The sequence below is a fragment of the Gadus macrocephalus genome, chromosome 11, assembly GCF_031168955.1.
Source record: "Gadus macrocephalus chromosome 11, ASM3116895v1".
NCBI classification, from domain to species: Eukaryota; Metazoa; Chordata; class Actinopteri; order Gadiformes; family Gadidae; genus Gadus; species Gadus macrocephalus.
In genome coordinates, this window is record NC_082392.1 from 14,035,911 (window position 1) to 14,048,502 (window position 12,592).

General features: G+C 45.7%; 1 protein-coding gene across 5 annotated transcripts in view; it reads left to right on the top strand.

The window, feature by feature from the left end:
- LOC132468235 (neurocalcin-delta A) overlaps window positions 1-12,592 on the top strand; it is a 50,743-nt gene that overhangs the window by 35,514 nt on the left and 2,637 nt on the right. For all 5 annotated transcript variants that reach the window (XM_060065958.1, XM_060065961.1, XM_060065960.1 and 2 more), the window contains 3 exons: window positions 3,977-4,374; window positions 9,807-9,912; window positions 11,928-12,047. In XM_060065958.1, the coding sequence (XP_059921941.1) occupies window positions 3,997-4,374; window positions 9,807-9,912; window positions 11,928-12,025 (582 nt within the window). In that variant the 5' untranslated portion in view covers window positions 3,977-3,996 and the 3' untranslated portion in view covers window positions 12,026-12,047. The remainder of the gene's footprint in view (window positions 1-3,976; window positions 4,375-9,806; window positions 9,913-11,927; window positions 12,048-12,592) is intronic.

Genomic DNA, 12,592 nt, shown 5'->3' on the forward strand with positions numbered 1-12,592 from the left:
GCTATTTCTTCCAGTAGAAATACGGGAGGATTATTTACTTCATTATAATGAATGATCACAATGATAGGTATGCAGTGTATATGTATAGGGTTTATATTTATTTATATATATATATATATATATATATATATAAAAAAAATCACAAGAAAACGAGACAGTGGGCTGTTCATTCACAGGTATACATGTGTTCAATGTACAATGTTCTCTGAAGAGTGCATTCACACGCGTTTGTGAGTGCTCGCAAACAGACAAGCTCATCAATGGACCAGAGAGTCTTTGCAGGCGGTTTCCATGGTAACTCTCGTTTCAATGTCCTGACTTGAGACTGAATTGGTTGTCAGTGGGTGCTGCAGGAGGAATGGGGAGGGAAGGTTGAAGGAAAATGTAGAAAAAAAAAAAGCATACAGGGTATAATTTAGGTTGGCCTTGGTTTGTTGATTTGGCAAATTATGATGCAGAAGGAAGCCGGTATCTTGAAATAAATACAAGAAGCAAGAGGAAGTGTTAAGCCTTGGCGCCGAGACTGTGTGTGTGTGTGTGTGTGTGTGTGTGTGTGTGTGTGTGTGTGTGTGTGTGTGTGTGTGTGTGTGTGTGTGTGTGTGTGTGTGTGTGTGTGTGTGTGTGTGTGTGTGTGTGTGTACAGGTATGTTACAAATAACTGACTTAAAGCTCATTTTCTATTGTAATTTCTATTGCTGAGATAAGGTAGGTGTTTGTGTGGGTGTATTCTGTGCAGAGGACAGCTACATGTTAAAGGTTTAAAATGCTTGGCTGGTGTTGAAAGGACTCATGGAAATACAAATCGGTCACTGGGATTGGACAGCTTCAGCATCGACAGGACAGTGGTCCAGTCTGAACAACGTTGTGCAGCGGGTCTCATTGGTTAACAGATTTATGAATCGACCATGACACTTCCAAATAGGCCAGACCAGTTCTGTGATTTACTTTCGGTCATGATTTCATGTTCAGGATTGAAAAAAAAAATAGCCATATATTAAGATATGCGTGTGTATGTGTGTGTATATATATATTGATAGATTTATTTATTTTTAGGATTTTGTTTCCCGTATCTCATGTTCGTTATTGAAGATCGTGAAACTGTTGGAAAAGTAGAGGCTTGTTGCGTGGGGATATTTGAGAACCAATACTTTTACCTTATTGCCTCTTCTCAAGAACTGAAGTGCCTTAGGGGCTCCGTTATTATGTGTCAACCATTCCTCTGCCGACGGTTGAGCAAGCTGTGCCTACACAGCTCAACTTAATGAACCCATTTCTTCGTCTTCTCATCCTCACTTTATTGGCCCTGGAATGAAGGTTGCCCGCAGATTAAAAGCTTTCACGTCTCATGTTCTCGGCAGCTTTTCAAAGAATCCAAACCGTCCCAAATCTAGAATCTGTCCTCTCATCTCATTTCGGGCCCCGTAGTTAATATTTGATATCGTCATATCTCCTCAGAATGTTTCCACAGACAATTGGCAGCAATGTGGCTTTTATGTTTAGTTTACGCAGATAAAGACAAGGCCGTTCATCGTTCTTGGATAGGAGATAGCGGCCTATAATTTGATCCAAATAAACAAAATAAGAAGGATTCCTCCCATTCGTCCTGTGAGTGTATACAGACAGTACCCTCCCCTCCTCGCAGTGACGCTGATCCTCCACGTGGTTGCACTCAGGGCTTCCTCTGTTACCATTGTTTACCAGGGCTAAAAATGGACCGGTCATGTGGCATTAAGCTCAGCTGCCTGCTATGTGTTTTGTGTCTCTCAGGTTTTGTGTCTGTACTGATTTCAGATGCAACCCCATTGATAAGCTGTAGCGGGTCCTCTGATCACCGCAGGGTGTCTGTCGTCTCTCTTTCCAGTGGCTGCCTTGATGGCATCTAGAGAACGAGAGGACCTGATCCTATCTGGTCTTTCTTTCTTCTCTTTTTTTTTTTTACCTGCCGTTATGTTTCCTGTTTTTTTTCTATGTTAAAGCTGCAGTGTGTAAGATTCAGGAGTTGTAAAAAGAGAGTCGAAAAAGGGCTTTGGAGAAGGGATTTTGAGACTCAAAGCTGAAGGCGATGCATAGGGAAGAGGCTCCAGTGTATAGAGAACACTAGAATATACATCTGAAAGGATACACAGAGCCAGCAGAACTCATGCAGCATAATACATGCATTTATTTTTTTCCTCTAAATCACCTTGAAGAAGAAGGAATGCTTAATACTGATACAATGATTTCAACGATTCATATTCTATTCTACTATACTTGTTATTTGAGCCATACTGTATAGAGCAGTGATGTACAGAGAGAGCATACATGTTTTGCACACAATGGCAAGATAAGCTGTTCTACGAGAAAGAGTAATGGGATTATGCTACCGAGAGCAAAGGTGCTCTCTCTCACGCTCTCGCTTTCTCTTTCTTTCTTACAGGTAATTTGCACATACACGGCCTTAAGAAGCTGGTTAGCAATGGTGCCCAAGAATCCCCCAAAATTCCCAGAGCTAATTAGTTGTCACATTGAAATGCCCGAAACAACCAGTCTGCCCTTTCACAAGTGTCAACTGTTCCACGTGTGTGTATTAACCATCCCATAGCAACTTACAAACAGCAATGTGTTATTGCAGGACATGAAGACAGTTTTCTGAACTGTTTTGCAACCCGGGTCATTAAACCATGTCTTCATCAAACCATGTCTTTGATACAGCTGATAACAGTGCCCAGAAACACCTCTGACCGCCCCTAAAAGAGAGGCTTATCTTGACAGCTGGCTAATAGGCTGGTGAAGCCAGACTTCTTGTTTTGTTGGGGGTTTTATGGGATCTGAACGGTTATACTGTCATAGAATATACATTTACGTAGGTACTCTATGCGTCTAACGCAGTCAGTGTTGCTATTTAACCTGAAATATTCATCCGTTTTTCACACATGAGAGATTCACCCACCTTCTTCAAGTTTATACACTGCACCACCACATTCATTGTTACGATGATTGTCTAAAAAGTGGTTCAAAGATTTAACATTTTCTGAGGGTTTGTTCATGAATATAAAAAGGAATACCACACTTTTCCCAGCCTGACAGCAAGCAATTCATCTAAAACTTGTGAGAGTGTACGGAAGTGTTTTCATAGACCACTTAAATCCATGGGTGCCATATGGTGTGAAGTGCACTGCATCTGCCACTCCCATGGAACATGGAAATCAGACAGGTTTTTAATTGAGGCTCGTAAATTTGTTGAGGAAACGTTTGAGAAGGAAAGTTGTGTGCATCCTTTATCCATACAATGGAACATCTGTTGACGTTACGAAGACTTTTAAAGATGTTAAATATAGGCTGTTCGGTTGGAGTATACTTGTGACAAGTATGGGTGTATAATGACTGATAATCATTTTGAATTTTGAAGGATGTTCAGAGTCCACCTCGACTCTGCATAGCCACCCTCCCCCTTCTGGCCACCATTGTACATTGTATTGTATTGCGTTGTATTGTATTATAGTACTTAACTGTGTAGCAACTGCAGTAGTTGCTACCATTGCTGTAATCACAGGGAATTGGTTAGCCTAGCGATTGTTGTACTTGCACTTGGTTCTATGAACATCCTTACTGTACCGACAGCGATATATTGATGCACTTCTTATGACAAATGTACTTATTGTAAGTCGCTTTGGATAAAAGCGTCTGCTAAATGCCCTAAATGTAAATGAAAATGGATAAAGTATCTAAACCGGCAGCATGAACGTATTCTCATTGGCAGCCTCTAGGGGCTTCAGTTGTAGCTACAGTTATGGTAACATTTTCCCTCCATAAAACAATTAATAGAGGAACATTCCCTGGATGGGCACCTTTTAATCCTTGAGGAACTTTCCAGTTCCTTTATTGATTTAATGGAACAAACACCTGCAGTCGAAAAGTGCAACTAACCCCTTAGCGATGAATTTCTTTCCGTCTCCTGCTAACACAACTAATCCTCACCTCCTCCTTCCCCCTCCAGCTGCCAGCCGAGCGACCGTCATGGGGAAGCAGAACAGCAAGCTCCGGCCCGAGGTGATGCAGGACCTGCTGGAGAGCACGGACTTCACCGAGCACGAGATCCAGGAGTGGTACAAGGGCTTCCTGCGGGACTGCCCCAGCGGCAATCTGTCCATGGAGGAGTTCAAGAAGATCTACGGCAACTTCTTCCCGTACGGCGACGCCTCCAAGTTCGCCGAGCACGTGTTCCGCACCTTCGATGCCAACGGCGACGGCACGATAGACTTCCGGGAGTTCATCATAGCGCTGAGCGTGACGTCGCGCGGCAAGCTGGAGCAGAAGCTCAAGTGGGCGTTCAGCATGTACGACCTGGACGGGAACGGGTACATCAGCAAGGCGGAGATGCTGGAGATCGTGCAGGTGAGGGAGTGGGGCTGGGGGGGGTTGATCTCTGTTGAAGTACTGTTTATCAGTCGGTAGGGACGGGAGTGGGCCGGGGGCTCACAACGCCATATTGCAATTTGTGAAGACTAGGGTATTGTGATACTCTAAATGTTCAGATTCTGTTGATATTCTTTATTTGATTTTTAAGATTTGTTTTGTTGGATATCTTTTTTTGGTAACGTTGTACGTCAGGGACCACCATTGTTCTTCTACAAAATTTGCTGAACCAAATAGAACATAGTTAATGCGAATCAACCATAGGAAAGTATAGTATGGAAAATCTCTCACAACAATGTATGTGCACATACATGAGTTGATGTCCTCAACTCATCACATTAAGGTGTAAGCCTAGTGATCTCTTATTGTCTTTGTTATGTACATTTAATAGAAGTTTGGCATCATATCAAGCAGGTAGTAAAGTACAAGTTTTGTCAATCTGATGAACAAAACACCTTTTGGTTGTACAGAGTAATAGACTACTTATTTGGTGAGTGCACTTAATGAGCAGGGGGCTTGACTATATTTTAGAATGACCAACAGAGTCAAACTGCTCAAAAACCCTCAGATCACGTGATGTGTTGTACATGTTTGACTTCTTTGGTTGCAAGCTATTGATAGAGACAAAGGCCAGGATGGTGCTTGTGGGTGAGAACTTCTTTATAGGCTTCATTAAATTATTGTTAAAAAACTATTCGGGGGGGGGGGGGGGAAGTTGCCTTTTAATGATAATTTCTGACACTGCAGTTCTGATTATGAGGGAGTTTCCCATGACTGGACTGCCGTCCATGAAAGTAGCTAAGAGTAAGCTCTATGGGTCTTGTGATGAATGCAGTGTTGCACCTACTGGGGTAGCCCTGAGTCATTTTCTATTAGATCACACACACACACACACACACACACACACACACACACACACACACACACACACACACACACACACACACACACACACACACACACACACACACACACACACACACACACACACACACACACACACACACACAGTCCCACAGAAGTCTGTACCGACGTCCATGCAAGAATTTATGAGACACTGGCATATAAACAGTATTGAAACTGTATCCATAACACCCTTTATGAGACGATGTGCCAGCCTTTAGCACAGAACCAGGAAGATGAACTAGAGAGTCATGAGGCGTTGTGAGTGTTCCTGGTTAATAAAAGGGACTAGTGCAGCATGATGGAGGGTTTTGATTGTGTCTGGATATTGCAGTACTCCAGACTGATGCTTAAATGCCTGCAGTGTGGAAAGATTGACTTTTCTCTTGGGTTTGATATGAATACTATTGTTTAAACGCCAAAAGCATTACAGACATCCTGGAAATAATCCAGTCTTAATCCCCCAATCATTTTGGATGAACAGATATTGAATGGAGAACAGTACGTTTTTCATTCAATACCGATTTTTGAAGAATTCAGGGTTTTCTAGTATCTAAATGCACAGTGAGTCTCCTTAGGTTGCTCTCCTGCAGTAGGCTCACCTGCGGCAGTTCAACCACTGCAGTAGACTCAATTCCAGCAGGCTCACCAGCAGTAGACTCACCTGTGGCAGTCCAACCAGCAGTAGACTCACCTGTGGCAGTCCAACCAGCAGTAGACTCACCTGTGGCAGTCTCACGTGCGTGAGGCTAACATGCGGTAGATTCAGCTGCAGTAGCAGTAAGGTTAGATAGCTGAGGGGAGGGACAGGGGGGGGTTTGCTATTTGAACGGGATGATGGAGTCCAAATCCCCCCTGAAAGAGAGAACGCTGGAGGGATCGGGCTTGGTAAAGTGGCCCGGCCCCCCTCTAGGGGGCCGGGCCTGGGAGGAACCGTCCGCTGGGAGGACCGGAGGTCGGATAGAACTAGAGGAGTGTTTCCTGTACAGGGGAAAGTAGGAAATTGCATGCAGGGAAGGAAGGAAGAAAACTAAAAAGGAAAGAGCATTTGTGGAGGAGGAAGAAGGGCGTGTGCCGCATGGCTGGATAGGGGGAAGCGTGCGTGCGTATCTGTGCGTGTGTGTGCGTGTGTGTGGCTGGGTTTGCACACATGCGCCTAAACATGGGAGTGCTCAACAGTGGTGTATGTTTTGCCAGCAACAAAGAGAAGCCAAGAAAAAACCCAAAGCAGGTCCCTACTCCCCTGGGGACAGTAACAACAAGTGATAAACTAAAATAGTCAGGAGGAAACCCCTCTGTGAGTCAGCAGTCCAGCAGCACATTGAGAACAGGACCATTGTCCCAGTAAAACATAACGGTACAGAAATCCATCCTTTTTTGGCAGAACATGCACTTTTGTACGGTTGTAGCTCAGCCCTCTCCAAACCATTACAGTGAATGGAGGAGAAGAAGATCCAGGATAATGTCCGCATTCACCATGTTCCATGTGTCCTAAACCAGAAGATTGCAAGGCGTATAAGCTTGGTGCTGGAGGCTCCTCCATTATTCAGCATGATGCTCAACTCAGACAGTTCCACTGGCCCATTTATTCCAATTCAAATCAGGACATTAATCAATTTCACCGGGAACGTGCTGGAAAACCAATGCCATAATGCTGCGGAAAAACACAGAGGCCACATTACACAGCATGCATTTTTGCTTATTATAAATGTATAACTCAAAGGACAAACTCGCGGCACTTTTGTTCCACAAACCATTGACAGCTGGCAAGCAAGCAATCGGCAGAGCCACTCAACGGTGTGTCTCATTCAGCTGGCACAGCGAGCCCGCAGCCCTCCCAGGTAGCCGTGATTCAGTGCCCGGCCTTTCACTGCCCTCCACTGATGCAGGCAGTCGGCACGTCTCTGTCCGTTGACAAAAGCAAGGGAAAGAGGGAAAGAGACTGCGGAGCATGGTTGTCAACAGGGCTTATTGTGATTCAAGTGGATAAAGGGATAAGAGGACACTACAGAGGTGGATTTGTTCCATAATGAGGACAGCGTGTTTATCAATGTAGGGGGTCTGTGTCTATCTATCTGACTGACTGACTCTGTCTGTCTGTTTGTCTTTCTGCCTGTCTGTCTGCCTGTCTGCCAGTGCATTGTGGTGGAAATTCGGTTTTGGCAATGTTAGTCAGAATGAACTTTGTTTATTTAAGAAAAGGGTATAAATTGTATCAAAGAAAAGTTGTCTCTGCGCAGAGAGGCCACTCCGGTGTTAAAGCAGGGAAAGGTCCTTGAGGGCACGGTTGCAGATAGGGATGCCACTACTCCCCTCTGCCATCCAAGGATGGAGCTCGTGGTATAGCTGTGAATAAGCCAGGCTGACTCAGTAGCCCCCCAAGGCCGATAAGCGCCGTGCAACTTTGAAATGGTCTCTATAGATAATGAGAGCTTACATTGTCTTATTGCTTGAGAAAATCACCATTACACCGTATGTCTGTGTATTTGTTTGTTCAGGTGTGTGTGTGTATATGTTTGTGGTCTCTCTTTACATCTGTGTTTGTATTTGTGTGTGTGTGTTTCAAAATGGGTAATTCTTTCTTTGCAGGAGGTAAACTAGGCTAGGCTAATAAGCTCTTGAATGTCTGCTAATTCAATATCTACAGGCCATCACAGCTGCAGCTTTAAGGCTGCTCGAGCCGGTCAATGCTCGACTTTCACTGAAGCGCGAAATTGGCCAGATGCTTTTAAAAACCCTTTGGCAAAATATATTTGCTTCTGCTTGTTGGTGTGTGGATGTCACAGTGAGAAAGAAAACAGAGATGGAAATGAAGAGAGGGAGAGAGAGCGAGGGAGGGAGAGAGAGAGAGGGAGCAAACAAGGGGAAAGGTGACAAAAAGCCTGCTGTGCTGAAAGCAATGACTTTCAAAATTCCTGTGGGAGACGGTGAGATTAAAGCGAGCGAGCGACCGGAGCAGCGAGGGGTGGGGTCCTGGGAGGGAACAGACAGAGTGGTGACTGGTACGTGCCTTGTCCAGCACGGAGGACCAAACAAAACCGCGGGTGGTGGCGCGTGGAGGGAAGCGTGCATGCGGGATAATGTGCGGCCTGACATTTGATTTGAAAGGTGGCCTGGTAAAGTGGCAGCAGCGTGGACCACCTTAATGTCACGCCGACCCTCCGGAGACACGGCGTCTCTCGCCGTCTCACCTTCTTGTTCGGATGCTTTATTTGAGGGTTTTCTCCCGAGAGCACCGGGGGAAGAATGTTGTAGCGTAACGTAATGTCAAGAGGAAGAGGGGCGTGGTCCACGGCGTGAAAGAGGTCTCAGAGGACTGAAGGACGATGTGTACCATTTAAACTACTTGAACTATGGACTATTGACGCACACTGCAGACACACACACACACCGAAGCACACGCACAAGCACACGCATACAAACACACACTCATTCAAACGCTCACTCATTCAAACACTCATTCATTCAAACACACACACACACACACACACACACACACACACACACACACACACACACACACACACACACACACACACACACACACACACACACACACACACACACACACACACACACACACACACACACACGCGCGCGCACACACACAGGCTCACGCACGCACACACATTGAAACACACGCATTGAAACACATTCAAACACACACACGCACTCGCACACACTCATTCTAATGCACACTCATCCAACACAAACACACACTCATTCAAACACACGCACACACACATACACACACTCATAAATCCACACACATACACGCCCACACTCACCTCACGAAGTTCAATATTGCTTATCAGTACATGCACAGTACAAAAAGGTGGGACTGTTGCGTGTCATGCACACTTTCTCCCAGAAAGGGGGCCCCAGAGACTTTTCCCCTACTCAGGTGTAACAAGGGTCATCCACTTATCCAAATATAAAATACAGAAACACAATCTTGCATATATTATTATTATTATTATTATTGGGTGTCAAGCAACTATGTTGCGAGACAATTATTATTATTATTATTATTACCAGCAAAAAGCTTCAATTCAAACGTATTTGCAGAATATTTCTGTTTCTAAGAAAGCACCTGATGTGTGCGCGCGACAGAGCAGAGATATTTTTGGAACACTTAGTCCGCAAATGAGTGACATCTGGCGAAGCCTCGGGGAGGTGGAACAGGTTCTTCATCCGGCCTAATGATCCAAATGACGGCGTAATAATGGCGATGGACTGGAGCACAATGGAGCGTCCAAATCCATTCTCTCTGCCGCTGTTTCCAACATGGTTTAGGAGGGAAGAATGGGATGGGGATTATGGTGTAACTGGCTAGCCTACAGGTGTGTGTGTGTGTGTGTGTGTGTGTGTGTGTGTGTGTGTGTGTGTGTGTGTGTGTGTGTGTGTGTGTGTGTGTGTGTGTGTGTGTGTGTGTGTGTGTGTGTGTGTGTGTGTGTGTGTGTGCACATGTGCTTAATGGTACCTGTTCTTGTGTGTCACCCCTGCAGGCCATTTATAAAATGGTTTCGTCCGTCATGAAGATGCCTGACGACGAGTCGACGCCAGAGAAGCGAACGGAGAAGATCTTTCGGCAGATGGACACCAACAGAGATGGTAGAGGTCCCACGGCCGCAGATATATTTTATACAGAAAGTCATTCATTGAACATTGTTTATATAGCCCGGAAAAATGGTTCCTATTAAATGTGGGTGGGGAACAGTACAGACTGTTCCCTATCTGTAGCTGTTCCCTCATCATATCTGTAGCTGTTCCCTCATCATATCTGTAACAGATCTGTGTTCTTGTCACCTGGCCTGCCTTGTATGGAGGTTATTAAATTAATCAATGGGGGTCATTTTCCTTTTCGTTAATGGGACTAATGTGGTGTACGAAAAATATATTTGATGGAGAAAATTGGTTGATGGATTCAAAGGAGGATAATCAGGGGTATGATGTCCATGAAGCGCTGGGTCCAAACAGACGGTGAAGGGTTTCCTGTGTTGCCCATCCTTGAGGGCCACAAATACATACATGATGTGAATGTAGCCACGGATAATCAAACACACGCCAAAACAGATGCATACCTGGAATACTGCATAGGTCCCAGGTATGCAATCCTACTTCAAAAAACTTGGAATTTCATTTCGGCTGGCCGACATCTAAGAAGGCAAAATGTTTTCATGCTAGACCTGGTTTCGGTTCGGTCACTGAGCGTTCCACTGGTTAAGACCAGCGGAGTATCCATGGAGACGGGGGTAATCAGATCAACTATCTATCACCACCGCCTTGCTTTTCGGGTCAAACACACACAATGTTTGCATTACCGACAACCGCAGAGATTCAGGCAAGGTATAACATTTTGGGAGTGCATCACATGATTTAGTCCACATGACCGGACCTTGCTGTGCTTCTCTTCCACGTGAATAATGCTGAGAGCTTTACCCTGAGGGGAGAGTGAGTGTGAAGAAGAGGTCAAAGAGGTGTAGAGGCAGGGAGGGAGGTCTGGAGGGCAGGGCCAGACCAGAGAGGATATTGAAGCACTACATCATATCGACCCGCACTGAGCTGCTGTGGAAACAAGCTTCCCTTTGAGGAACGCCACGGATTTGAGTCACGAGTACAGTATGGGGGTCTGGGTGTGGGGGTGGGTGGGTGTGTGTCCGGGGGTGGGGGGGGGGGTGGGGGGGGGGTGGGTTTGTGGGTGTGTGTGTTGGCAGGATATATTCCTGGCTTCGTTATACATTGCTTTGTGAGATTGAGTCCCATCTCTCCGTCTCTCTCTCTTTACTGCCATCTGTTGGTGAGGAACAGATCTTAAAAAATATATACACTAGTCTACTTTCGTTTTTTTAAAACACAAGACTTACTTTGAGCATACATTTCCTCCGCCTTTTCACTATTTCAGCAGTTAAGCAAAATACATGTGGCAGATTCCTACCAACAAAATATACTGTGTGTTACCTTTACCCTTTATGTTTTAGCTTTAGCCTCAGATGGCTATTCTAGAGCAAAGAGCAGAGTCTGTCTCTCATGCTGTCCCCTGTCTGTCTCTCATGCTGTCCCCTGTCTGTCTCTCATGCTGGTGTTGGTGTCTGTCTCTCATGATGTCCCATGTGGCTGTCTGTCTCTCATGCTGTCCCCTGTCTGTCTCTCATGCTGTCCCCTGTCTGTCTCTCATGCTGTCCCCTGTGGCTGTCTGTCTCTCATGCTGTCCCCTGTCTGTCTCTCATGCTGTCCCCCCTGGGTGTCTGTCTCTCATGCTGTCCCCTGTCTGTCTCTCATGCTGTCCCCTGTCTGTCTCTCATGCTGTCCCCTGTCTGTCTCTCATGCTGCCCCCTGTCTGTCTCTCATGCTGTCCCCTGTCTGTCTCTCATGCTGCCCCCTGTCTGTCTCTCATGCTGCCCCCTGTCTGTCTCTCATGCTGCCCCCTGTCTGTCTCTCATGCTGCCCCCTGTCTGTCTCTCATGCTGTCCCCTGTCTGTCTCTCATGCTGTCCCCTGTCTGTCTCTCATGCTGCCCCCTGTCTGTCTCTCATGCTGCCCCCTGTCTGTCTCTCATGCTGTCCCCTGTCTGTCTCTCATGCTGTCCCCTGTCTGTCTCTCATGCTGTCCCCTGTCGGTGTGTTTCAGGCAAGCTGTCCCTGGAGGAGTTCATCAAGGGAGCCAAGAGCGACCCCTCCATCGTCCGTCTGCTGCAGTGTGACCCCAGCAGCGCTGGACAGTTCTAGACCGTGCCTGTCCACTCTTTATGTAAGGCTCCTCTATCTGCTCCTCTCTCTGCTCCTCTCTCTGCTCCTGGTTCCCGTCCACTCTTTATTTACGGCTCCTCTCTCTGCTCCTTGTTCCTGTACGCTCCCAAACTAATGCGAACCGGGGGGGGTTTAGAATGAAAACGAAAAGCTGGATCTCACACAAACAGTTGCAAGATGGCCTAACCGGGTCTTCGGAAAGGGTAGACAGAAATGTACGTTAGAGTTACTTATAGAAATGTACGTAGAAGATACTGATAGATACTGTATGTACGTAAGAGTTACTGATAGTAATGTACGTAGATCTTACTGATAGAGATGTATGGAAAAGTTACTTATAGAAATGTATGAAAAGTTACTGATAGAAATGTACACATGTAGCCTCAAAACCTATAGTCTATAAAGCCTATAGTAGGAGATACCAAAACCCAGACGGGATTAAGTCATAACATATAGCATCTTCCATTGCTTTGAATTGTATTTTACAACAACGTGTTGTCTCTGGGTCTGCGTCAAAAAGGTCACAAGGTCTGTAGGTCAAACGAT